The 25,894-nt window shown below is 37.7% G+C and overlaps 1 protein-coding gene across 4 annotated transcripts in view; it reads right to left on the minus strand.

The window, feature by feature from the left end:
* The window catches only part of NEO1 (neogenin 1), a 274,840-nt gene that overhangs the window by 152,012 nt on the left and 96,934 nt on the right, over positions 1 to 25,894 (minus strand). For all 4 annotated transcript variants that reach the window (XM_030931313.1, XM_010383274.2, XM_030931312.1 and 1 more), the window contains one exon: positions 22,377 to 22,513. In XM_030931313.1, the coding sequence (XP_030787173.1) occupies positions 22,377 to 22,513 (137 nt within the window). The remainder of the gene's footprint in view (positions 1 to 22,376; positions 22,514 to 25,894) is intronic.

The raw sequence follows: 25,894 nt of genomic DNA on the forward strand, positions 1-25,894 counted from the left end.
CTCCCTCCCCATATTAAGACCTCAGCATAGAAACAGTCATCCCTCACCCAAGAATTTCACCAGGGGCCTGAGAACTGCCCTGCCACCCCCGTCAAGGAAGGCGAATGCACCCACCACTGGGAGGCCTGAGTATAAGCTTGCCTTCTCCAGCTCCACTCAACTTGGGCCCCATTCCACAGAGGCGGGTGGAGGTTAGGGGGATCCAGGTTCCTGAGAATTCTGCAACTCAATTCACCATCTGGGACACCTGTGCAAGCACTTCTCCTCAGAAACAGAGGTTGGCATAAAACCTACTGTTGTCAATGCAGCTGGCTGTTACCTGCAAATGCCACCTACTGGCCTGGAGGATGACGTGTACAGCCCATTGCAACAACTGATAAAACAAGGGCACAACACTTGTGAATGGGAAGAGGTTCTCACTACTACTGCTATCCGCATTGCCCATACCACCCTGGCTCCCCAGGAGATCAAGAGCCTGCTCACCTGCATGGTCTACCTCTACTACAACAGGCATTTGAGAGAGTCACCCAGGGGCCAAAGAATTGGCCTACCTGGAACTACGAACATGGACTGGGAACTACGAACATGGATGCCAGCATATACCACACCAGCTCACAATGATAGACACATTTAGCCCACCACCACTACCACTGAAGGACCCATCAGGCATTCCAGTCCCCAGCAAAACCTCATCACAGACTCCACCAATAACTGCACACTAACACACAGAAAAATCCACAGATAACATTAAGGCTATCTGTTGCCAAGGAAATCATATGGAATCCTTAAAGCCACAGCACATATCCAGCAGGAAAGCCAAAATGTCCTATCCAATCAACATCATAGACATATCTTCAATAAAAATCTCTCCACCCAATGAAAGCAAATTCAAAAATAAGAAGTAGTGACTGTTACTCCAGATGCACAGAAACCAATGTAAAGATACAGGAAGTATGAAAAAGCAACATATTATGACACATTCAAAGGAACACAATAATTCTCCAGTAATAGGTCCTAACCAAAAAGAAATTCTTGAACTTCTAGATAAAGAATTAAAAATACTGATTTTAAAGAACCTCAATGAGATTGCAAGAGAAATATAAAAACCAGTACAAAGCAGTAAGAACATCAATTTAGGATACCAATGAGAAATTTATCGAGATAGATATCTTCAAATTCTAGAACTGAAAAATTCACTGAAGGAATTACAAAATACATTTGAAAGCTTCAACAATAGACAAGCCTGAACAGAAGAAAGAATCTCAGAACTTGAAGACAGGTCTTTTGAAATAATCCAGTCAGACAAAAACTTAAAAAGAATAAAAAAACACAAAGACTTCAAGATGTTTGTGACTACATAAAGTGACTGGACTTGTGAATTATGGGTATTCCTGAGGGGGAGGAAAAATCAAAAAGTTTAGAAAACCTATTTAAGGAAACAACTGATGAAAACTTCCCAAGTCTAGCAAGAGATTCAGACATTCAGATACAGGAGGCCTAGAGATCCTGAGGAAAATACATTCCAAAAAGGACTTGGAATAGGCACCACAGCGTATTATAATCAGACTGTCTGAAGTCAAAGTAAAAGAAAGAATTTTAAAATTAGCAAGAAAAAAAGCATCTAGTTACCTATAAAGAAAACCCCATCAGACTAACAGTGGACTTCTCAGCAGAATTCTTATAGGCCAGAAGAGAATGGGCTGGCATTTTCAAAGTGCAGTAAGGAAAACCACCACCACCACCACCACCACCACCACCACCATACACCAGACAAGAATTTTATATCCAGCAAGATTAAGCTTCATAAATGGAGAAATTAAGTATTTCCCAGAGAAAATTTATGACCACCAAATCAGCCCTATAAGAAATGCTCAAAGGAGACCTAAACGTGGAAATGAAAGGTTGACATTCACCATGACAACACAAGAAAGAAAGAAAAAAAAAACCTCACAAAAAAAGAAAGGAATCAAATAGCAACACAACATAATTCCATCAAGCCAAAAGACAAAGAAAAAGAAACAAATTTATAAAACAACTAGAAAACAATTTACAATGTAACAGGATCAAAACCTCACATATCAATGTTAACGCTGAACATAAATGGATTAAGAGCTCCACTTAAAAGATATAGATTGGTGGAATGAATTTTAAAAACATCATTCAACAATATGCTGCTTGCAATAAACTCACCTGTAAAGACACATAGACCGAAAGTAAAAGATATTTCACACCAACAGAAACTGAAAGTAAGCAGGACTAGCTATGCTCATATCATATAAAACAGACTTTAAATCAAAAATATCTTAAAAAGACTAAGAAAGTCATCATCATATAATTATAAGGGGACCAATTCAGTAAAAGAATATAGCAATTCTAAATATATATGTACCCAATACCAGAGCACTCAGATTCATAAAACAATTATTATTAGACCTAAAGAGATAGCAATACAATAATACTGGAGGATTTCAACACTTCACTCACAGCATTAAACAGATCAAGACAGAAAATCAACAGAGAAATATTGGACTTTATACCAAATGGACCTAACAGACTTTTACAGAATATTCTACCCAACAACTGCAGAATATACACTCTTCTTATCAGCACATGGAAAATTCTCTAAGATAGGTCATATGTTAGGCCACAAAACAAGTCTCAACAAATTTTTAATAAATGAAAACATGTCAAGTATTTTCTCAGACTCCAGTGTAATCAAACTAGAAGTCAATACCAAGATGGCTTCAGATACCATACAAATACATGGAAACTACATAACACACTCCTGAGTGATCACTGCGTCAACAAATAAATTAAAATAAAATTGTTTTTAAATGTTGAAATACATGAAAATGGAAACACAACACATCAAACCTGTGGGATTCAGCAAAAGCAGTGATACCAGGGAATTTTAAAGCATTAAATGCCTACATCGAAAAGGTAGAAAGATTACAAATTAACAACCTAACATCACACTTCAATAAAACAGGAAAGCAAGAAAAACCAAACTCAAAGTTTGCAGAAGAGGAGAAATACAAAGAGCAGAACTAAATGAAAAGAGATAAGAAAACAATACAAATGATAAATAAAACAAAGAGTTGGTTCTTTGAAAAAAATAAAGAAAATTGATAAACTACTAGGCTAGACTAACCAAGAAAAGATCCAAATAAATACAATCAGAAATGATAAAAAGAGATATTACAGGTGATACAAGAGAAACACAAAAGATCAAAGATTATTATAAACAACTATACACTCATAATCTAGAAAACACTGAGGAAATCGATATAAATTCCCAGAAAAATACAACCTCCCAAGATGAAACCAGAAAAAAATAGAAAACCTAAACAGACCAATAAGTGGTGAGATTGAATCAGTAGTAAAAAACCTCCCATAAAGAAAAAGCCCAGGACCAGGTAGATTCACACCCAAATTCTACCAAACATACAAAGAACTAAAGCAATCCTCCTGAAACTGTTCCCAAAAATCAAGGAAGAAGAAATTCTCCCTAATTCAATCTACAAGGCCAGTATCATTCATACCAAAACCAGACAAGGACACAACAAAAAAAAACTACAGACCAATATTCCTGATGAACACAGACACAAAAATCCTAAACAAATTATCAGCAAATTAAATCCAACAGCACATCAAAAGATAATATACCAGGATCAAATGGGTTTTATACCAGGGACACAAGGACGGTTCAACATATACAAATCAATAAATGTGATTACATCAACAAAATGAAGGGCAAAAAACAGATGATCATCTCAACAGACATAGAAAAAGCATTTGATAAAAGTCAGCATCCCTTCATGATAAAAACTCTCAACAAAGTAGGCAGAGAAGGAACACACCTCAAAATAGTAAAGGCCATATATAACAAACTCACAGCCAACATCATGCTAACTAGAGAAAAGTTTAAAGTGTTCCTTATAAGAACTGGAATAAGACAAGGATGTCCACTTTCACCACTCCTTTTAAATATAGTACCGGAAGTCCTAGCCAGAGCTATCAGGCAAGAGAAATAAATAAAAGGTATCCAAACTGGAAAAAAGGAAGTCAAATTATTCCTGTTTGCTGATGATATGATCTTATATCTAGAAAATCCTAAAGAATCCACAAAAAACCTCTTGGATTTGATAAATAATTCAGTAAAGTTTCTGGATACAAAAGTAATGTACAAAAATCAGTAATGTTTCTATAAACCAATGGCAACTTAGCTGAGAACCAAACCAAGAAGACAATACCATTTAAAAATAGGTACAAAAAATACCTGTGAATATATTTAACCAAGGACATGAGAGATTTCTACAAGGAAACTACAAAATTCTGAGGAAACAAGTTGAAGATGACACAAATAAATGGAAAAACATCCCATGCTCATGAATTGAAAGATGTAATATCATGAAAATTACCATATTGCTCAAAGCAGTCTCCAGATTAAATGCAACTGCTATCAAAATACCAGCATCATTTTTCACAGAATTAGCTAAAACAACCCTAAAATTCATACAGAACCAAAAAAGAGCCCAAATAGCCAAAGCAATCCTGAGCCAAAAGACCAAAGCTGTAGGCACTGCATTACCTGACTTCAAATTATACTAGGTTATCTAGTAACCAAAGAGCATGGATGGTCCTATCAGAGGTATGTGAGCCAGAGCAACTGTATCTTAAATAGGAGCTAGGTAAAACGAGGCTGAGATCTACTGGGCTGCATTCCCAGACAGTAAAGGCATTCTAAGCCACAGGATGATATAGGAGGTTGGCACAAGATACAGGTCATAAAGACCTTGCTGATAAAACAGGTTGCTGTAAAGAAGCTGGCCAAAATCCACCAAAACCCAAGATGGCCACAAGAGTGACCTCCTGGCCGTTCTCATTGCTACACTCCCACCAGCACCAATGACAGTTTACAAATGCCATGGTAACATCAGGAAGTTACCCTATATGGTCTAAAAAGGGGAGGCATGAATAATCCACCCCTTCTTTAGCCCTTTATCAAGAAATAACCATAAAAATGAGCAACCAGCAGCCCCTGGGACTGCTCCATGGAGTAGCCACTCTTTTATTCCTTTACTTGCTTAATAACCTTGCTTTCACTTCACTTGATGGATTCTCCCTGAATTCCTTCTTGTGTGAGATCCAAGAATCCTCTCTGGAGGTCTGGCTCAGAACCTCTTTCCTGTGACAGTACTGGAATAAAGATAGGCACATCAATGCAAAAGAACACAGAACAAAGAAATAAAGTCACATATTTATAGCTAACTGATCTTTGACAGAGTTGACAAGAACACACACTGGTGAAAGGATACCCTTCTCAATAAATGGTGCTGGGAAAATTGGATTGCTATATGCAGAAGAATGAAACTGGACCCCTATCTCTCCATATATATAAAAATCAATTCAAGATGAGACCTGAAACAAAAATACTAGAAGAAAATCTAGGGAAAACTCTTCTGTACATTGGTCTGGACAAAGAATTCATGACTAAGAGCTTGTAGCACAGGCAACAAAAACAAAAATAGACCAATGAGACTTATTTCAACTAAACGCTTCTGCACAGCAAAAGAAATAACAGAGTAAACAGACAATCTGTGGAATGTGAGAAAATATTGAGAATTGTACATATGAGAAGGGACTAATAACCGGAATTTACAAAGAACTCAAATAACAACAAATAATCCCATTTAAAAGCAGGCAAAGGATATGAATACACATATCTCAAGACAAAAATGGCCAACAGGCATATGAAGAAACGCTCAACATCACTAATCATCAAAGATATGCAAATTAAAACCACAATGAGATATCATCTGACACAAAAGAAACAGAACAGCTATTATTAAAAAGACAAGGCTGGGCGCAGTGGCTCACGCCTGCAATCCCAGCACTTTGGGAGGCCGAGGCAGGTGGATCACGAGGTCAGGAGATCGAGACCATCCTGGCTTACACGGTGAAACCTCATCTCTTCTAAAAATACAAAAAATTAGCCGGGTGTGGTGACAGGCACCTGTAGTCCCAGCTACTCAGGAGGCTAAGGCAGGAGAATGGCGTGAATCTGGGAGGCGGAGCTTGCAGTGAGCCAAGATCGCACCACTGCACTCTAGCCTTGGCAACAGAGCGAGACTCCATCTCAAAAAATAAAAAAATAAAAAAATAAGACATGAAACACTTGAATACATTATTTGTAATTCATATGCCAAAGAATTGATATTTAGGATATATAAAAAAATCCTACATATCAAAATAGACAAAAAGCAATTACAGAAAATATAAAAAAATAAAAATCTGAAGAGATGCTAGAACTCAATAATAAAGAAATGTAAATTAAAAGCAAAATAAGATGTATTTTTCCCATTCCATTTGCACAAATGACAAAACTTAATGATATGGGAGATTATAGGGAAATCAGTATTGTCCTACTATCAGTGTGTAAGAAAAGTGATAGCACTTTTCTGGTGGGCAACTGAGATATATCAATATTTAATAAATGAATACCTTTTACTTAACTCTAAGAGTTATAAAAAGATAACTAATAAAGTGCATAAGTGTGTATGTACAATGATGTTTGTAACAGTTACAATAAAAACCACAAAATACTAATTAGGGACCTGGATAAGCAAATGAAAACACTGGAACACTAAATAGCAGGGATCAGCAAATTATGGTCCCATTTTGTAAGCAAAATTTTACTGGAATGTAGCTACGCACACTCTGTGGCTGGTTTTCTGCTACAACGGCAGAGTTGTAACAGGGACAGCAAGCAAGGCCCACGAGACTAAAATATTTAAGAAAAAGTTTGCCGACTCTGCTATACTGCCAATAAATATATATATATATATATATATATATATATATATAATGTAAATTTGTATGTCATGATATAGAAAGATGTGACCATAATATGCAACAGAATAAAACGTGCAAAACAAAGGGAATGGTATCATTTCATTTTTATAAAAATATGATCTTGTATATGAAAAGTTGGAAATATATAAACTATAAGGTTAACGGCATTATTTCTGGGTGGTGAGATCTTTATGCCTTCTGGTCTTCTTTTGGGGGAGGAATATAAAATATGAATTATTCTTATAACAAAGTAATAAAATTATAATTTTTGTAATATTTATTTACAGTCTAGAGAAATAATTTTGTAATCTCATTACAAAATCTTAAATGAGTACACATAATTCCCTAAACAATAATCCAATCAAAACTAGTAAATTATCATGAAGCTCCTTCTGAACTAATTCCTCATTTCCAAAGGTGAAAAGCTTGTTCTTAAACATGTTCTTTATTTATCAAACTGCTAATAGTGTATTTATTTTTCACTCCTTACCACTCATGATAATTCTCCAAGTTGGCCTAGCATAGAAAAATCTTTGTACACTTTTCAATATGCAAATTAAAGTACATATTTTTAAATTTCCACATAGCAGCTGAAAATGAGCATTTTATCTCTTAGAAGTTCAATAAATCATTGGATTTGCTTTTCAATACAAGCTTCAGCAGTTCAATACAAAGCAGAATATTTGTTTTTCAAGTTGCTGACCCACTGGCATACCAACGGCAGTCCAGTGGGCATTTTAGCTCTTAGAAGTTCAATAAATCATTGGATTTGCTTTTCAATACAAGCTTCAGCAGTTCAATACAAAGCAGAATATTTGTTTTTCAAGTTGCTGACCCACTGGCATACCAACGGCAGTCCAGTGGGCATGGCCAGTTCTGATGCAGGTACTGAAGGGGTTCACTGTCTGTGGAATTTAAAAATAGTAATTAAACTGGCTTAAAATTGGTCTACTTTTTATTGTCATGATTTGCCAGCAATTCTAAACCATGTCAGTGATAAACCAACCAGAGCAGACTACTCCCAACCTCTTGTCAGTTGACCTATAAATGTTTCATGAAATCAGTTTTGTAAAACATGGAACAGAAAGAGATGGGATGGGGGAGGATAGAAAATGGTGCACCTCACATAGCCTGGGTATGTACTGCTTTATAAAACTTTTGTTTCAGAGACAGATATATGAACAGACACACACACACACACACACACACAGAGAGAGAGAGAGAGAGAGAGAGAGAGAGAGAGGGAGAGAGGATCATAGCATAAAATGCCTTTCTTACTGTTTTTAGTAGTTTAAAATGCTTAAAAGCCACTGGGAGAATAAGGACCTTAATGAAGAGGTATAACACTGTATAAAGAGTACTAGACTAGGAATCATCACCCCAGTTAAAAATGGCTTTTATCCAAAAGACATTCAAAAACAAATGCTGGCAAGGATGTGAAGAAAAGGGAACTCTCATACACTATTGGATGTAAATTAGTATAACCATTAGAGAGAAGAGTTTGAAGGTTCCTCAAAAAACTAAAAATAGAACTATCACACAATCCAGCAATCCTACTGCTAGGTATATACCCCCAAACAAAGGAAATCAGTATGTCATGTTTGCTGCAGCACTACTCACCACAGCCAAGATTCGGAAGCAACCTAAGTGTCCATCCACAAGCAAATGGGTAAAGAAAATGTGGTACATATACACAATGCAGTGCTATTCAACCATAAAAAAAGATTGAGAACCTGACATATGCAAAAACACGGATGGAACTGGAGGTCATTAATGTTAAGTGAAATAAGCCAGGCACAGGAAGACAAGCTTCAGATGTTCTCATTTATTTGTGGGAGCTAAAAATGAAAACGATTGAAGTCATGGAGATAAAGAGTAGAATGATGGTTACCAGAGGCTGGGAAGGGTAAGTGGATGGGTGGTGATGGTTAATGGGCACAAAAATATAATTAGAATGAATAAGATCTAGTATTTGATGGCGCAACAAGGTGACTACAGTCAACAATAATTTATTGTACATTTGAAAATAATTAAGAGAGTATAACTGGACTGTAACACAAAGGATAAATGCTTGGGTGATGGATACCCCTTTTACCCTGATGTGATTACTAAACATTGTATGCCAGCATCAAAATATCTCAGGTACCTGATAAATATATGCACCAAGTATTTGCACAATTTTTTTTTTAAAAGAATACTAGACTAGGAATCAGAAGTTCTGAGCTTTTAATCTGGGCTTTGCCTCCAAATGTGTTTTGTGATCTTGGGGAAATCTATTTTCCTTAAAAGGACATAAGATCTAATATACGCGAAAATACTTTCTTGTTAATATGAAAGATATTTTAGAAATTTGCCAGGTATATCCATATAATGTAAATGTGACACAGTATAAATTATACTTTGGAAATAAAATAAAGATTGCTTGATATTATTTCTACTATAATTAAATTTCTTGTCAAGTCCAAATGCCTCATAATTCTACTACCCTAACTCTTGCAGTATTTTAAAATGCAACAACTATTTCTGATAAGGTTTAAAGAGGAAAATATAATTTAGAGGCTTTCGGAAGCTTTATCAATCAGTGGACTAATAACACCTCTATATAGGGTTTTACAAGAGAAAAGAGAACTAAACTCTGTTCAGTATCAGATGTAAGTCAGGTGTTTAACACGCACTTTATCTATTAAATCTCTTCAAAGCCTCAATAATATAAAGCATTATTTACATTTAAAGTATAATTATATTACGTAATCATTGGAAATCAACCATTACAATCATTACAGTGTAAGGGGCTGACAATAATGACTTTTGCCAATATAACTTGCTTACATTATTTTTTCACTTTAACACACTGGTGTGATATGCTCTAGATCTGTAGTTCCCTCTGACCCAGACTTCAGGCAGGGCCAATGCTTCACAAATAATTTACACCTCATAAGCTTGGGAAGCAAGATTTATCCAGGGTTTTGGGAAGAAATGGTGTTTTGCCAATGCAGTGATTAGATTTTGTAATTAGATTTTTAAACAATTTGTAATTAGATGAAGACTAGTATACTATGTGTGATGGTAAATTTTATGTGTCAACTTGACTAGGCCATGGCATGTCTAGATATCTGGTTACTCATTATTTCTGTGCCTCTCTGTGAGGGTGTTTCCAGAACAGAAAAGCATTTGAATCGGTGGACTGAGTTAAAGCAGATGGTTCTCAATGTGTGTCAGCATCATCCAATCTGACAAGAAACAAAAAAAGACTGAAACTGTTTTCTGCCTGTTCCAGTTAGGACACTGATCTTCTCCTACCCTCAGCACTCCTGGTTCTCAGGCCTTCAGACTCACAATAGAATTTAAACCACTGGCTCTCCAGCTCTCAGGCCTTCAAACTATACTGCTGGCTTTCTCGGGTCTCCAGAAACAGCAGAACATGTGACTTCTCAGCTTCCATAATCATGTGAACCAATACTTTATAATAACAGTCTCTTCTCTCCTTCTCTAAACATACACACACACAGTTTCAGAAAAAAAAAAAACCTCTCAAGTTGCATTTTTTTCTCTACTCTCACACCACCACAATCAACAACACAGAAGAAGGCTTCTGTGACCACATTATGTGGGAATTTCCCCCCCACACACACACCCAGCAGTGGACACCAGCTGGGTACTCTCGAATTCAATTCCAACACTATCTACCTGCAGATAGCATTAGATCCCACAGGATGAGGGCTCACTCCCCAGTATTCTCCCCACCCCCAACCAGTTACAAGCCTAGTCCTCCAGAACCTCTGACCAATGTGTTTCAAGTGGAGGTTCCCCGGACTCTCTCTCTGGGTTCATTGAATTTGTTGGAGTGGCTCACAGAACTCAGAGAAACACTTTAACATTTGCTGGCTTAATACAAAGGATATTGATACAATGAGGACATGTGTAGGGTGAGGTATGGGGAAGGGGCACAGAGCTTCCATGTCCTCCCTGGGGCACCACCCTCTGGGAGCCTCCATGTGTTCAGCTATCCAGAAGCTCTCTGAACCCAGTCCCTGTGAGTTTTTATGAAAGCTTCATGATGTCAGCATTCTTTCCTCCAGTATATGGGGTGGGCCCCTCTTTGGGAAGGGTCCTAAAACCCACCATCAGAAAGGCTGGGGAAGATTAGAGCCTTGGGGCAGGTGAAAGGAGGGCAGGAGAAGGTCAGAGATTCTGTTTCCTGAGGCCTGCCCCTGAGGCCCAACATACCCAACATACAAGAGAAGACTGTAACAAAGGCTATGGGAGATACGTGCCAGGAACTGGGGATGAAAACCAATATATGTATACATATTTCATAACACCACACACACACACCCACACACATACACACACACACACACACACACACACACATATATATATATATATATATATGGAAAACTTACGCTTCCTATTGGCTCTATTTCTTTGGATAACCCTGACTAATACAATAGGCAAATTCATTTATTTACTATAGGCACAGATATTATGAATCAGTAGTTTATGTAGGCAAAAATATTTAGAATCCATTTGTAAATAACAGACATTTCACAGCACATGAGATTGTTCTTTTGCTTCTTCAAGAGAATTTCAAATGGTTACATGGAGAAAATGTTCAAATCCCAAAATAATCAAAATAGAAGTTGATATGGTTTGGCTGTGTCCCTACCCAAATCTCATCTTGACTTAGAGTTCCTATAATCCCCACATGTTGTGGGAGAGACCCTGTGGGAGGTAACTGAATCATGGGGGTGGTTACTTCCATGCTGTTCTCATGATAGTGAGGTCTCATGAGATCTGATGGTTTTACAAGGGTTTGCTTGGCACTTCTCCTTCCTGTCACCATGTGAAGAAGGATGTGTTTGCTTCCCCTTCCACTATGATTCTAAATTTCCTGAGGCCTCCCTAGCCCTGCAGAACTGTGAGTCAATTAAATCTCTTTCCTTTATAAATTATCCAGTCTTGGGTATTCCTTCATAGCAGTGTGAGAACAAACTAATAAAGAAATAATAGCTAAAATCAACTATTTCTAAAGACATGTAAAACAGCTTGAAATTATATCAATGTTTTTTCTATTGTCCACTATTTTCAGGTATTTTCAGTAGACAGTTTCCTGACAGAACACTTTTAAGAATTAGTTTTAATATGTCTATAGCATGTACCATCTACCCAGGAAATCAACACTGTTTGGAAAATACCTCACAAAGGAAGATGCCAGAACAGCCAATATGCAAATATAAAGTATTCAGCATCACTAATCATCAGGGAAATGCATATTAAAACCATATAGAGATGCTACCATATACACCTACCAGGATGACTAAAGTTAAAATGACTGACACCACTAAATGCGGGTCAGAATGTGGAGCAACCAGAACTCACATACACCGTTGGTAGGAATGTCAATTGGTATGACCACTCTGGAAAAAGACCTGGCATACACTACTCAGAAATACTACTCATCAACGAAGAGGAACAGGCTTCTAATACAAGCACCAATGCGGATGGACCTCAAATATGTTATGCTTTGTGAAAGAAGCCTTAAACAAACAAACACAGATAACATGATTACTTTTATAAGAAGCTTTAAGACAGACAAAACTAATTTATAGTGGGGGGGAAAAAAAGAATAGATCCTCTGGGGTAGTAAGCAGAGGATTTACTGAGAAGAGGCATGTGGAAACTTTCTGCAGTGGTGGTAATATTCTATATTTTAATATGGGTTTTGGTTGAATAGTAATGCATATTTGTTGAAACACATAAACAGCACACCTAAGATTTGTGCATTACACTGTATATAAATTTTACCTCAAAAGAGGTAAAAGAATATTTACTAATATTTTGTCATGCTGTCCTAGATAGGCAGGAGCCCAGCAAGCGCAGACTTAGGTGAGAGAGCCTAAGAAGCTAGACTGGGCGTGAGGAATGGGGTGTGGCTGGCTTGGCTCAAAGACCACAAAACATGGTGCCATCTGATGGATGGCTGGTGGCATGGAACAAAAGCAAACAAAGTTATCTAAGATGTCAATTTGAATAATCTAAGGAGGAAGCAGAATCCTTTAGAAGGCAAAAAAGAAATAAAAAACCAGAGAATCAAGTGAAGAAGGCTTAGATAGAAAGCAAAGATTCTTTGGGCCCTGGGGACATTAGCTGAGGTACATTTACTGAATGCCTATATTGCACCAGGCACTGCATCAAGGATCTTCCTCATAACACCACCACAAAGAAGGACTCTTATCCCTTTTTTACAAATAGGAAGAATGAGGTTCAAGTAAATTAATTAATTTGCCAAGATCACATTGCCAAGAGGCTGGGAATCAGAGATATGCTTCCAAAAAACATACCTCTTTTCATGAGACCACATTCCTTCTGTGAAGCACAATGTTAATTTCTTAGTGGCACCACAAATCCAGTTCTGCACCATGACTTCTGCTTATTTGTCCCACAAAGCTTCCTCATTGGGGTCATTTTAGTAACAAAAATCACAATGCAGCTGAGTTTTTCTTAGGTTGCATTTTGCCTAATGCACAAACAGCAAACAGGCAAAATCTTCAGGCCTGTGAATGGCTCTTCTACCTGCAACATTTTCAGGGTCAAAAATCATGCATGTGTATTCCACATAAATCTGAGTTCTAACTTTATATTATTTCATTTTATTTCACATGGATATTTCTGGTCTTTTCTAGAATATCTGAAAGTTCTCTTCTGAAGGTGGTTAGTAACCATGGAAATGAGGCTATTATGGTTCAGAATAAATTTACATAACTATTAGGAAATTATTTCAAGCTTGTAAAATGTGGAATTTATCTCAACGCTAACATGACCACTGATGCAATAAAAATCTAAGAAGAACTGCAAATCAATGCCAAAATGATTCAGGCCCCAATAAAGGATTATAAAGCAAGTGTAAAGAATTTTCTTACAGTAATACTTAAACAAATGCAAAGTTTGTAAAGTGAAATTCTGAAATATTCTGAATACAGATAGCATAAAAGAACGGATTATAATCTACTGTCGGATATCTTTTTTTTTTTTTTGAGACGGAGTCTCGCTCTGTCACCCAGGCTGGAGTGCAGTGGCCGGATCTCAGCTCACTGCAAGCTCTGCTTCCTGGGTTTACGCCATTCTCCTGCCTCAGCCTCCCAAGTAGCTGGGACTACAGGCGCCCGCCACCTTGCCCGGCTAGATTTTGTATTTTTTAGTAGAGACGGGGTTTCACCATGTTAGCCAGGATGGTCTCGATCTCCTGACCTCGTGATCCGCCCATCTCGGCCTCCCAAAGTGCTGGGATTACAGGCTTGAGCCACTGCGCCCGGCCTACTGTCAGGATATCTTATCCAGAAGTATGGAGTACAGAGTACTCAGTACTTAAGAAGTACAGAGTACGGTACTTAAGAAGTACAGAGTACAGTATCAGGTACTACTACATTAGGTGCTAAGGATCTAAAGATTGACAAGATCCAGTCCTGTCCTCATGTAACTCAGTCCAGTAGGGTAGAAACTGGATACAAAAACTGGGGGGAAAATGTAAATGTGATAGTTAAAACAAGACAGATAATGTATAAAACATATGTGCACACTTAATGCACAGCTACTGGAAGGAGGTAGGGAGAAGAAAGGTACAAGGGATAGGAATAGGTAGGAGTCAGAGTTTCAGAGGTTTCTGAGGAAAGCCATGCAAGGGAGTGGAAGGAGGAACATTCTAGGTAGAAGTGACAGTACAAGCAAAAGAACTGCATGGTGTTTTTAAGTAGCTAGTGGTTGCCCTTGAAATTAAGTTAACTTGAGAAGCAATGGCAAACATGCACTCATCAGACTCAGAATCCAGTTCTCTCTCTGCTTGGAGCTTAGAAGAAAAATGACCCCTTCAAGGTAAGTAAACATCCAGTACTCTGAAAATTACAGGGAGAAGGCCTCAAGAGGAAGATATAAATTGGTATGAGGCTAATTTTTATAAGAAAGCCAAAGGATCTGATCCAATTTACAACATAACTTTGTGGCACAAATCATACTTCTTACATGTTGCTTCGGGATCTTACTTTTCTTCATTTAACACACCCAAAGTATTTTATCTTGCCATTTAAGAGACTTCTAAAACATAATTTTTGTAGGAAGCATTGTATTCTGATATATAGATAGGCTATTTCATTTAACCAATCACCTATTTTTTGGCATTTAAGTGGTTTATAATTTTTGCCACTAAATATACATCATTGCATGGATATTTCCATGCATAAATCTTTGCACACATCCTTGATTATTTCATCAAAACAAATTATCAGACATGGAACTGAACTGCTGGTCAATGAATGTGTGAGTTTTAAAGCTTTTGATAAGATTACTAAACTGCCCTCCAAGAAGGTTATATCAATTTGCACCACTACCAGCAGTGTGTGAGAATCCCCATATTACCACAATTTTGCCAAGAGTGGGTTATTATTTTTAAATTCAATCAGTAGGCAAAATGGGCTACTTTAATCTGTATTTCTTTTTTTTTTTTTTTTTTTTTTTTTTTTTTTTTTTTTTTTGAGGCGGAGTCTCGCTCTGTCGCCCGGACTGGAGTGCAGTGGCCAGATCTCAGCTCACTGCAAGCTCCGCCTCCCGGGTTTACGCCATTCTCCTGCCTCAGCCTCCCGAGTAGCTGGGACTACAGGCGCCCGCCACCTCGCCCGGCTAGTTTTTGTATTTTTAGTAGAGACGAATCTGTATTTCTTATACAATTAGTGGGGTTGAACTCTTTTCAGGTCAGCTGGCCATTTTCACCTCATTTCATAAGCAAACTATGTTTTCCACCCCCCCTTTTTTTTTAACAGATATTAATCTTGTTCTTATTAATAAGTACCATTCATATCATTGCGATCATTTTTCCAAGTTTTTAATGAAAGAATCATGTTTGCCACTCTGTGAAGAGTGGTTTTGAGGACAGACCAGGTTAGAACTAGAGAAATCAGTTAGGATGCTACTGCAGTAATATAGGTAAGAGATGACTTGGACTTGAATCAGGGGAGTATACCATATACCCTGACTGAATGCGTTCTGTCACTCAGCTTTGCTTCTGGCACCTCCATTTCCTCTTCCCCTTTCTTCCCATTTTACCTAAACTATATGCCGTAAGCCTTAAGTTACTCAGTTTATTTCATTTTCACTTTGGGGTGAAGATTCAGTTTCAGTCTTTTCGATCTAGTTTCCAAGTAAGTCTATGGTCAAGTATTAACAAAACAAGTGACTGGTTAACTTTAGAACAGGATTTAGTGTTGGGGAGGTTATAAGAATCTTTATTTTAAATTTTTTTGGATGAAATTTTTATCTATTATATACTAAACATTCTTGCTGCTGCGTACAAAGCCATAGCAGATCTGAGGCACTCTTGAGGGCTGAATTATTCTCAAAGTTGAAAGATGTCCTTGGGTTAAATTAAAAGTCCTACCAAAACCTGAGGTGGGGATGGGGAGCCTTTGTCTCCACCAGTTCCACTCTACTCTCCCCTGAAATCCTCTGCCTTTTGAAAGCAGATCATTTTCGCTATGACATTGGATGCTACAGGTATCTGTCACTGGGCCAGCGGGGACCTCTGAAGCCTTCTTGGTGGCCTGGCTTATTTCCCCTGCCCCATTCTGTGGCTTTTCTAATGGGCTTTCAGAAATTTTGTAATCTCATAACTTTCTAAGCTCCACCACTTCCTTAATTTTAAGAACTTTATTTGAAAGTATAAATTAAAGGTGTTGTTTGTAGACTTAACCACTCAATGAAAGCCCAGCTATCATTGCTGACTGTTAAGCAAATGATGCTGGTCATCGCAGCTTCAACATCTGTTTTCTGCCGCTTGACTCTCTCTGCTGATCTCAAAGTTTCCTGGCTTTTCCTCCCTCAGCCCCTTGTCACCCCTTTGATGTCCTGTGTAGTGAACTGGTGACAGAAATTGTTGTTGCCCCTCTCCCTACAACATCACATATAAGTTTCCAATTTTATTACTACAAGAAAAGTGCTTTACGCTCGTTCTTCTAAAAAGAAAAGAGTTTAATCCTTGTAACAACCCATTCAACTGATAAAAGAAACAAAGACACAGGTAAATTAATTAAGTTGGCCAAGTTCACAAAGCTAAGTGACAGAGCTGAGACTGGAATCCAGGCTCACTGGGGCAAGACTGCTCTCAGTCACTCCTCTGTGTTAACTCCAGTTGATGCTGAAAAAGCCGACTATGAAGGGTCTGGATGTACTCTGTATGCATGACATAAGGAATTTGCTTTTTATCCCGAAGCAAAAAGAACTCAGAGTTCTAATTAATGACAGCAGAATATTGTAATTGATCATGAAGTAAAGGGAAGTGAAATCACAAAGACTGATAGAAAAGGGGAGATCAATGTCTTAATGTGGCCAGAGATAAGAGTAGAGCAGAAGAGTCAAATAAGTAGAGTGACATAGGCTATGGCTTAAGGAAAGACAGCGAGGTTTAAAACTTAAGTGGTAGATTAGTTATAGGTATTTACAATGTCAACGGGGTAGCCAATTTAGAATATATCAATTTGTTCCACAAAAATACAAATGGAAAAATTTCTTTTTGGTGGCGGGGGAGAGGACACGTGTATCACAGTCTATTGTAACTGTTTTAAGAAAAAAAGGAAAAGTTTCTGTTTTTAAAAACCCTCATGACCCATTTTAAGTGTTATCAACAATCTGAGATGACAGGAAATACATGATGGGCTAATTCACGTCACTGCATGTGTAGAAACTCCAGAAGTTAATGATAAGACAATAAATCTGAAACATTTAACAGATGAAAAATGAACTTACAACCTTTTCTACATTAGCACTCACTATGGCATTTCCTATAGCTATAACTTCTTAAAAAAATAACAGAAGTCAGACAGGTATGACTGTATTTATATATATATCTCCAGTTATTTCTCAAAATCTATTCTCCCTGTCTGAAAAATAAATGCTTTCAGTTATGGGACAGGGCTCAAAACAAAATTTTCCAAATATGTTTTTGCACATTATAAGTTCTAATCCGTAAACAGTAAAAAAAAAAAAAAAAAGAAAAGAGATGATCTCACGTGGCACACATGAACGATACAGCTTGAATTGTAACTACCACCCAGATTAAGAAAAAGAACATAAACACACCAGAAGCGGGGCTGCGCAACATTCAGTAACTACTCTGCCCTTCTCCAAAAGTAATCACTATTCTGACTTCTAAAACCACAGATTAGTTTTGTCTGTTTTTGAACTTTACGCAAATGGAATTATACATAATAATATAATTATATATATAGTAGGTATTCTTTTGTGTCTGGCTTCTTCTTTACGGGTGTTTCTGATTTATCCACATTATTGAATGTAGCAGTGATCTGTCAATTTTCATTGCTGATAATTTGCCATTATATGACTGGAACACTACTCTACATTTGTATTTTGATGGACATTTGAATTATTCCTAGTAAGAACATTATTGTCCATGGTTTTGGGGGCATATAATTATACATTTCTGGTAAGTATACTCCTAGGAATACACCTACTGTATCATAGGGCATTTCTGTGTACAGTTTTTTTTTAAGTTTTTATTTTTTAGAGATGGTCTTGCTTTTTCACCCAGACTGGAATGCAGTGGCACGATCGTAGTTCACTGAAACCTCAAATTCCTTGGCTCAAGCAATCGTCCTGCTTCAGTCTCCCGTGTAGCTGGAACTACAGGTGCATGCCACCATGCCTAGCTGATTTTTTCATTTTTTGTAGAAACAGGGTCTCACTATGCTGCCCAGGCTGGTCTTCAAATCCCGGCCTCAAGTGATCCTCCTGCCTCAGCCTCTCAAAGTGCTGGGATTACCGGCATGAGCTGCTGTGCCTAACCAGTGTACAGTTTTTAATAGATTCTGCCAAACAGAATTTTAAAGTGATTGTGTCAGTGTATACTCCTGTCAACAGTACATTAGAGTTCCCAGTGTTTTTCATCCTAACCAATGCCTGGTATTTGTTAAGCTTTTCAATTTTAGCCATTCTAGTGGAATATAGTGATATCCCACTGTCGTTTTTATTTGCATTTCTCTGAAGACTAATGATGACAACCACTTTTTCAAATATTAATAGCTAGCTGGACATCTTCTTCCAGGTCGATGTTCAAGTCTTTTGCCCATTTTCTATTGGTTTCTCTGTCTTTGTTTATCTTACTGATCTGTAGTTCTTTGTAGAACCTACATCAGGGATTGGCAAACTTTTTCTCTAAAGAGCCAGACAGTAAATATTTTAGGCTCTGTGAGCCATATGGTCTCTGTCACAACTACTCAACTCCTGTGTAGTGGCATGAAAGCAGTCATAGGCAATACATAAATGAATGAGTGTGGCAGTATGCCAGTAAGACTGCATGAACAATAAATTTTGAAATCTCGTAAAATTTTCATGTATCACAAAATATTATTCTTCCGATATTTTTCAACTATTTAAAAATATATAAACTATTTTTAGCTCACAAGCTGTACAAAAACAAGCAGTCAGGAAGATTTAGCCCACAAGCAGTACTCTGACAACCCGGGGTCTAGATAAAGGTCTCTGTCAAGTTATGTACGTCTTCTCTGGGATTTATCAATATTGTTATGCATTACAAAGAATCAACTTTTGGTTTTGCTGACATTCTCTGTTTTGAATGTTTGTTTTTTTATTTCATTAATTTTTGCTCTTGTCATCATTTCCTTCTTCTGTTTTCATTGGTTTGCAAATATTTTCTCCCATTCCATAGGTTGTCTCTTCACTGCCGACTGTTTCCATTACTGGCAGGAGCATCTCAGTTCAATGCAATCCAATTTATCTATTTTTGCTTTTGTCGCCTGTGTTTTCTGGGGTCACATCCAAAAAACCTTTGCCAAAACCAATGTCAATAAGCTTTTTCCCTCTTTTCTTTTACTAGTTTTACAGTTCAGGTTAGTTATGTTTAAGTGTTTAATCCATTTTGAGTTGATTTTTGTGTGTGGTGTATATAAGAGATAAGGGTCTGATTTAATTCTCCCACATGTGGCTATCCAGTTTTTCCAGCACCATCTACTGAAGAGACTATGCTCTCCCCATTGTACATTCTTAGCATCAAGAGAGCCAGGAGAAATCTGCACTGCCTTTTCTTTTTAAAGAAATTCTCTCCAAGTATGACAACCAATGCACAGCTTTTTAAAAGCCTCAGAAGTCACATATGACTTCTGCCATACTCTATTGATCCAAATAGCTCCAAGCCCGCCCAGATTCAAGAGCAAGGGACATAAACTCCACCACTCTCAGAAGGATAGTCAAAGAATCTGGAATCTGGGAGCTGTTTTAAAACTCCCCCTTTGTTTTAAAAGGCTCTTGCAGTATTTCCCAGATATATCTCTTATTGAGTATTTATTCCAAAAGTGTTTTCAATGTATGTTTGTGTAGCAAACCTTCAGAGGTCTTATGTGATAATTTTTATTATGCCTCACATTTTGCATGCATATAGATTGTGTGTATTCAATGTCTTTTAACACCTTAAAAAGATTACTCTAGCCGGGCGCGGTGGCTCAAGCCTGTAATCCTAGCACTTTGGGAGGCCAAGACGGGCGGATCACGAGGTCAGGAGATCGAGACCATCCTGGCTAACACGGTGAAACCCCGTCTCTACTAAAAACTACAAAAAACTAGCCAGGGCGAAGTGGCGGCGCCTGTAGTCCCAGCTACCCGGGAGGCTGAGACAGGAGAATGGCGTGAACCCGGGAGGCGGAACTTGCAGTGAGCTGAGATCCGGCCACAGCACTCCAGGCTGGGTGACAGAGCGAGACTCCGTCTCAAAAAAAAAAAAAAAAAAAAAAAAAATTACTCTATTGTCCTCTTGATACCAGATTTCTCAAATCAACACTTAGGTTCAATCCAATTCTTTTCCTTTTGTAGGTGATCTGCTCTCTGTCACTGGAAGCTTTTAGAATTTTTTTGGCTTTGATATTATACGTTACTGTATATACAATTATATATTATTGTATGTTACTGTAAATGGACCTCAAGGTGGGTTTTTCCTTCTTTCACCTATTTAACAGTCTGTAGGTCCTTTTAGTCTAAGGTGTTCTACAAGTCTAATTCTGAAAAATGTATCTTAATTATTTCTTCAAATATTTGCCTCTTCCTTTCTCTCTAAGACATCTATTTATCTAGATAGTCCTTCTACATGTACCTATCATATCTCTTAGATTTTACTCCATGTGTTATCTTTCTTTATCATTTAATGCTGCATTCTCAGAGAATTACTCAATGTAATCTTCCAATTCATGAGTTTGCTCATCAATGGTATACCTTTCTCTGACCAGGCACAGTGGCTCATGCCTGTAATCCCAGCACTTTGGGAGGCCCAGGCAGGTGGATCGTTTGAGCCCAGGAGTTCGAGACCAGCCTGGGCAACATGATGAAACCCCATCTCTACCAAAAATACAAAAACTAACTGGGCATGGCAGCACATGTGTGTAGTCTCAGCTACTTGTGGGGCTGAGGCACAATGATCGCTTGAACCCAGGAGGTCGAGGCTGCAGGGAGCAGAGACTGTGCCACTCCACTCCAGCCTGGGTGACAGAGGGAGAGGCTGCAGTGAGCAGAGACTACAGTGAGTGAAACAGCACTCCTAACTCTTAGGGAGAAACAGCACTGGGAGCAGTCTTTCTAGATTGAAAGCTACCAATCTGGGAGTTCTGAGGGGGTGGGAAGAAGAGAAGAGGTAGAAAAGTGACCTCTGGTCATTTTAGTCACCTCTAGTCATTTTAGTCACCTCTAGCCGGCACTTGAGGGTACATTTCCATATGGAGGAATGGCAAAGGAGATGGGGATAAAGACAAGACTATGTATACATGACATCTTTATTTTCTGACGTCTGAATCAGAGAACCTACAAGGGGAAAAGGGAAGAGTATGGAGAAAAAGGAAGAACAACTACTCTTGCAGTAATTATCAGAAGTATGAACAGAGGAAAATAAACACCAGATCATCAAACCAAGCTATATTGAGAGGCATAGTATGCTCCTTCCTGGGTGATCTGTTCACCCAAAAGAAAAGGACACCAACACAGAGGAGAGACATAATTTGGGGTCACAGAACAGAGACATCTTCATCAGAAAACATCCTGAGAGAAGAAAAGTGAATCTTCCAGATGCCCCAGATCATACCTTTCCTGTCACTACTACTACTACTACTCAAAATAATAACAATAACTAACATTGAGCTTTTACAATATTCTAGTCACTATTCCAGGGGTTTTACAAGTATTAGCTCTTTTAACCCTCAAACAATCCCAATAAGGTAAATACTCTTATTATTTCCATTTTACAGCTGAGGAAAATGAGGTTCAGAGAAATTAAGTACGTTTCCTATAGTCATATATCTAGGAAACATTAAGATTTAGAATTTAAACCCAAGCAGTCTGGTCTAGGAGTTATGCTTTTAATTGTTTTGCTGTATTGCCTCGACCATGTTAATATTTTTTAAAAATTAGCAGACCCAGAAAGTACACAGAATTTTAAAATTATACAGCAAATATTTACATACCTTGTACTGTAAGTTCTGCTTGAGCTTCAATTGTCTCATTTCCATTATCAGCTATACAAAAATAAGTCCCAGCATCATCCTCAGTAACATCACTGATCTCCAGGCTACCACCTGCCAGCAATACCAGTCTTTCAGAACTGTGTTAAAAAGAAAGAAAGAAAAAAAAAAGATACATTTCAGTACTAGGAAAATAATACCTGAGAAACTCTCCACATAAAATAGAGAAAACACTTAAACAGTATTATTATTTATATAGCTATAGATGAACCAAGACTAACATAAAATTATCAGAATTTAATTTAGTCCAATTTGCTTTGCTCATATTTTACATGCATAAGTATCACAAATACAAATCAAATGTTACAATGAATTATCCCTGACACTTCTAGTTATTCCCAAAGGGGTATCACACTTAGAACCAATTTCAGTTCCTTCAGCCCATCCATGTCTCCCTATTCTGGCCAGTTTTTTCCAAATTATGTAATTTTGAAGTCTGGAATCAATCTGAGAGTTAGTTACACCACCACAGCTATGCTACAATGAGATTAGTAACAGAAAGAAAACATAAAGAGGGCAAAATGTTAGATCCAAAACATTAAGTCAAGGGGTCACAGTGCCTACTGAAAGTTTCCCTATGGTAGCTTATCTAGGAGAGGGAGGAAAAGAGGAAGGGAAGAGACAGAGAATGGTTGCCAGAGAGCTGCTCCCTGGGTGTGGTAGCTGGGCACAAATCAGTCACCATCATGCTATTATCAATCAGGATGTTTACTGGCCAACTCTACAGAGTTATTTAAGCTGATTTAAAGAGAACCTAAATAATCCCATAACACTGAAGAACAATCAATATTCTGATCAAATTTGTATAAAGTGAACAAGTTCAGTTAATTTGGAGAGTTATTAACCAAATCAGACATATAAAGGTACTTGACATAGGGCAAGAGATGCAGTTAATTCTAGAGACAAGTACCTAATTAAAGCTGCCACTTTAAAAGTCACTTTCATAGATGACATAAATTCAAAATATAGTACCAAACACAAAAATAAATGTACACATATATTTTTATTTTGAAGTTCCACATCCAAACTCGTTTCCACAGGTTAGACTTTTCTTCCAAATCTTAATACTGTTAAAAAGTTCTGATTACAATTTGGCTTTTCATATAGAATTCCTTATAGGCTGGCCTCAAACTCCTGAACTCAGGTGATCCACCCGCCTCGGCCTCCCAAAGTGCTGGGATTACAGGAGAAACCCCGTCTCTACTAAAAATACAAAAATTAGCCAGGTGTGGTGGTGCATGCCTGTAATCCCAGCTACTCAGAGGTTGAGGCAGGAGAATTGCTTGAACCCGGGAAGCGGAGGTTGCAGTAAGCCAAGATCATGCCACTGCGCTCCAGCCTGGGTGACAGAGCGAGACTCTATCTCAAAAAAAAAAAAAAGAATTCCTTATAAGGGTAAAAAAAATCAGAGGAAATGACTATACAGTCTTGGCCACATTTATAATTCTCATTCTAGGTAAATGAAGTGCTAGTCTGGCTTAAATTTCATTACATTGTAAAGTCTAGGTAACTAATCTTCCTGAATTTGATAAACATGATTAAGTTTCTGGACATAGAAAGCCGAAAGCCAGAATCAGATTTGGTGACTTCTCCAAGAAATACGACCCTGCAAGGTCATGACTAACCTTTATCAAGCAACCTTCCTATCAGAAATGTCTTAATTACACCCTTAAATCCCAGGTTTACCTGATGAAACAGAGAAGCAAGATATTATACAACGGAATAGAGCAGGAATGACTGGGATGAAATAAATGGAGAGATAAGACAGGTCTTTGGTGCCTCACAAAATAAGAAAAATTTACAAAAATTAAAATCCTACACTTTATACCTGGATAAAATTTACTAAGTTTCAGAAACAAAAAACTTAATGTTCATCAAATGAAAAATCAGCAATGTATACACGATACCCAGCTGAGATGAACATAATTTGAAACACTAGTTGTTATTTTTGAAAGCGAGATATAGTAATTTATATCTAATAATTATACTAAAAAATATTGTTGATACTTGATATGCCTGATACTTGATACTGATAGTACCAGTAGCGTAGCAGTCAGTCTTTCTTAATGGGATTGATTTTACTCCCTTTAAAAAAAGCCTGGAAGAATTAATGTCCATTTGCTTGGCAGAATTAATTCATTCAACGAGTTTAAGGCTCACAGTAAAAAGACCATCAAGCCTTTGGAACTCCAAAATTCAAAGATGCAAAGAAAAAAACCAATGTGAAAAAATATATACAGCCAATGGACTCAAGTAAACTCAGTGTTCCTGCGCGTAAGGTATCCCTGAGCAGCCTAGGGTCAGTCTGGAAGAGGTTGGTGTGCTAAGGAGAACTTTTCTTTTTTGACCAAGGGGAAAGGTTTAAAAAAAAATTATTTCAATAGGTTTTTGGGGAACAGGTTGTGTTTGGTTACACGAAAAAGTTCTTCAGTGGTGATTTCTGAGATTTTGGTGCACCCATCACCCAAGCAGTGTACACTGCACCCAATGTGTAGCCTTTTATCCCTCAGCACCCCCCCACCCTTTCCCCCGAATCCCCAAAGTCCACTGCATCATTCTTATGCCTTTGCATCTTCATAGCTTAGCTCCCACTTACAAGTGAGAACACAGGATGTTTGGTTTTCCATTCCTGAGTTACTTCACTTAAAATAATGGTCTCCCATTCAATCCAGGTTGCTGTGAATGGTATTATTTCATTCAATTTTATGGCTGAGTAGTATATATTTATACCACAATTTCTTTATTCACTCATCAATTGATGGGCATTTGGGCTGGTTCCATATTTTTGCAATTGCAAATTGTGCTGCTATAACATGCATGTGCAGTATCTTTTTTGTATAATGACTTCTATTCCTCATTATAGATACAGGAATGGGATTGCTGGATCAAATGATAGATCTACTTGTAGTTCTTTACAGAATCTCCACGCTGTTTTCCATAGTGGTTGTACTAGCATACATTCCCACCAGCAGTGTAAAAGTGTTCCCTTTTCACCACATCCACGTCAAGATCTATTACTTTTTGATTTTTTGATTATGGCCATTCTTGCAGGAGGAAGGCGGTTTCGCACTGCGGCTTGATTTGCATTTCCCTCATCATTAATGATGTTGAGCATTTTTTCATGTTTGTTGGCCATTTGTATATCTTCTTTTGAGAACTGTCTATTCATGTCCTCAGCTCACTTTTTGATGGCATTGCTTGTTTTTTTCTCACTGATTTGTTTGAGTTCCTCGTAGCTTCTGGATATTAGTCCTTTGTCGGATGTATAGATTGTGAAGCTTTTCTCCCATTCTGTGGGTTGTCTGTTTACTCTACTAATTATTTCTTTTGCTGTGCGGAAGCTTTTTAAATTAAGTCCCATCTATTTATCTTTGTTTTTCTTGTGTTTGTTTTTGCATTCAGGGTCATGAAGTCTTTGCCTAAGCCAATGTCTAGAAGGGTTTTTTGAATGTTATCTTCTA

This window comes from Rhinopithecus roxellana, chromosome 5 (assembly GCF_007565055.1).
Source record: "Rhinopithecus roxellana isolate Shanxi Qingling chromosome 5, ASM756505v1, whole genome shotgun sequence".
Classification (NCBI taxonomy): Eukaryota; Metazoa; Chordata; class Mammalia; order Primates; family Cercopithecidae; genus Rhinopithecus; species Rhinopithecus roxellana.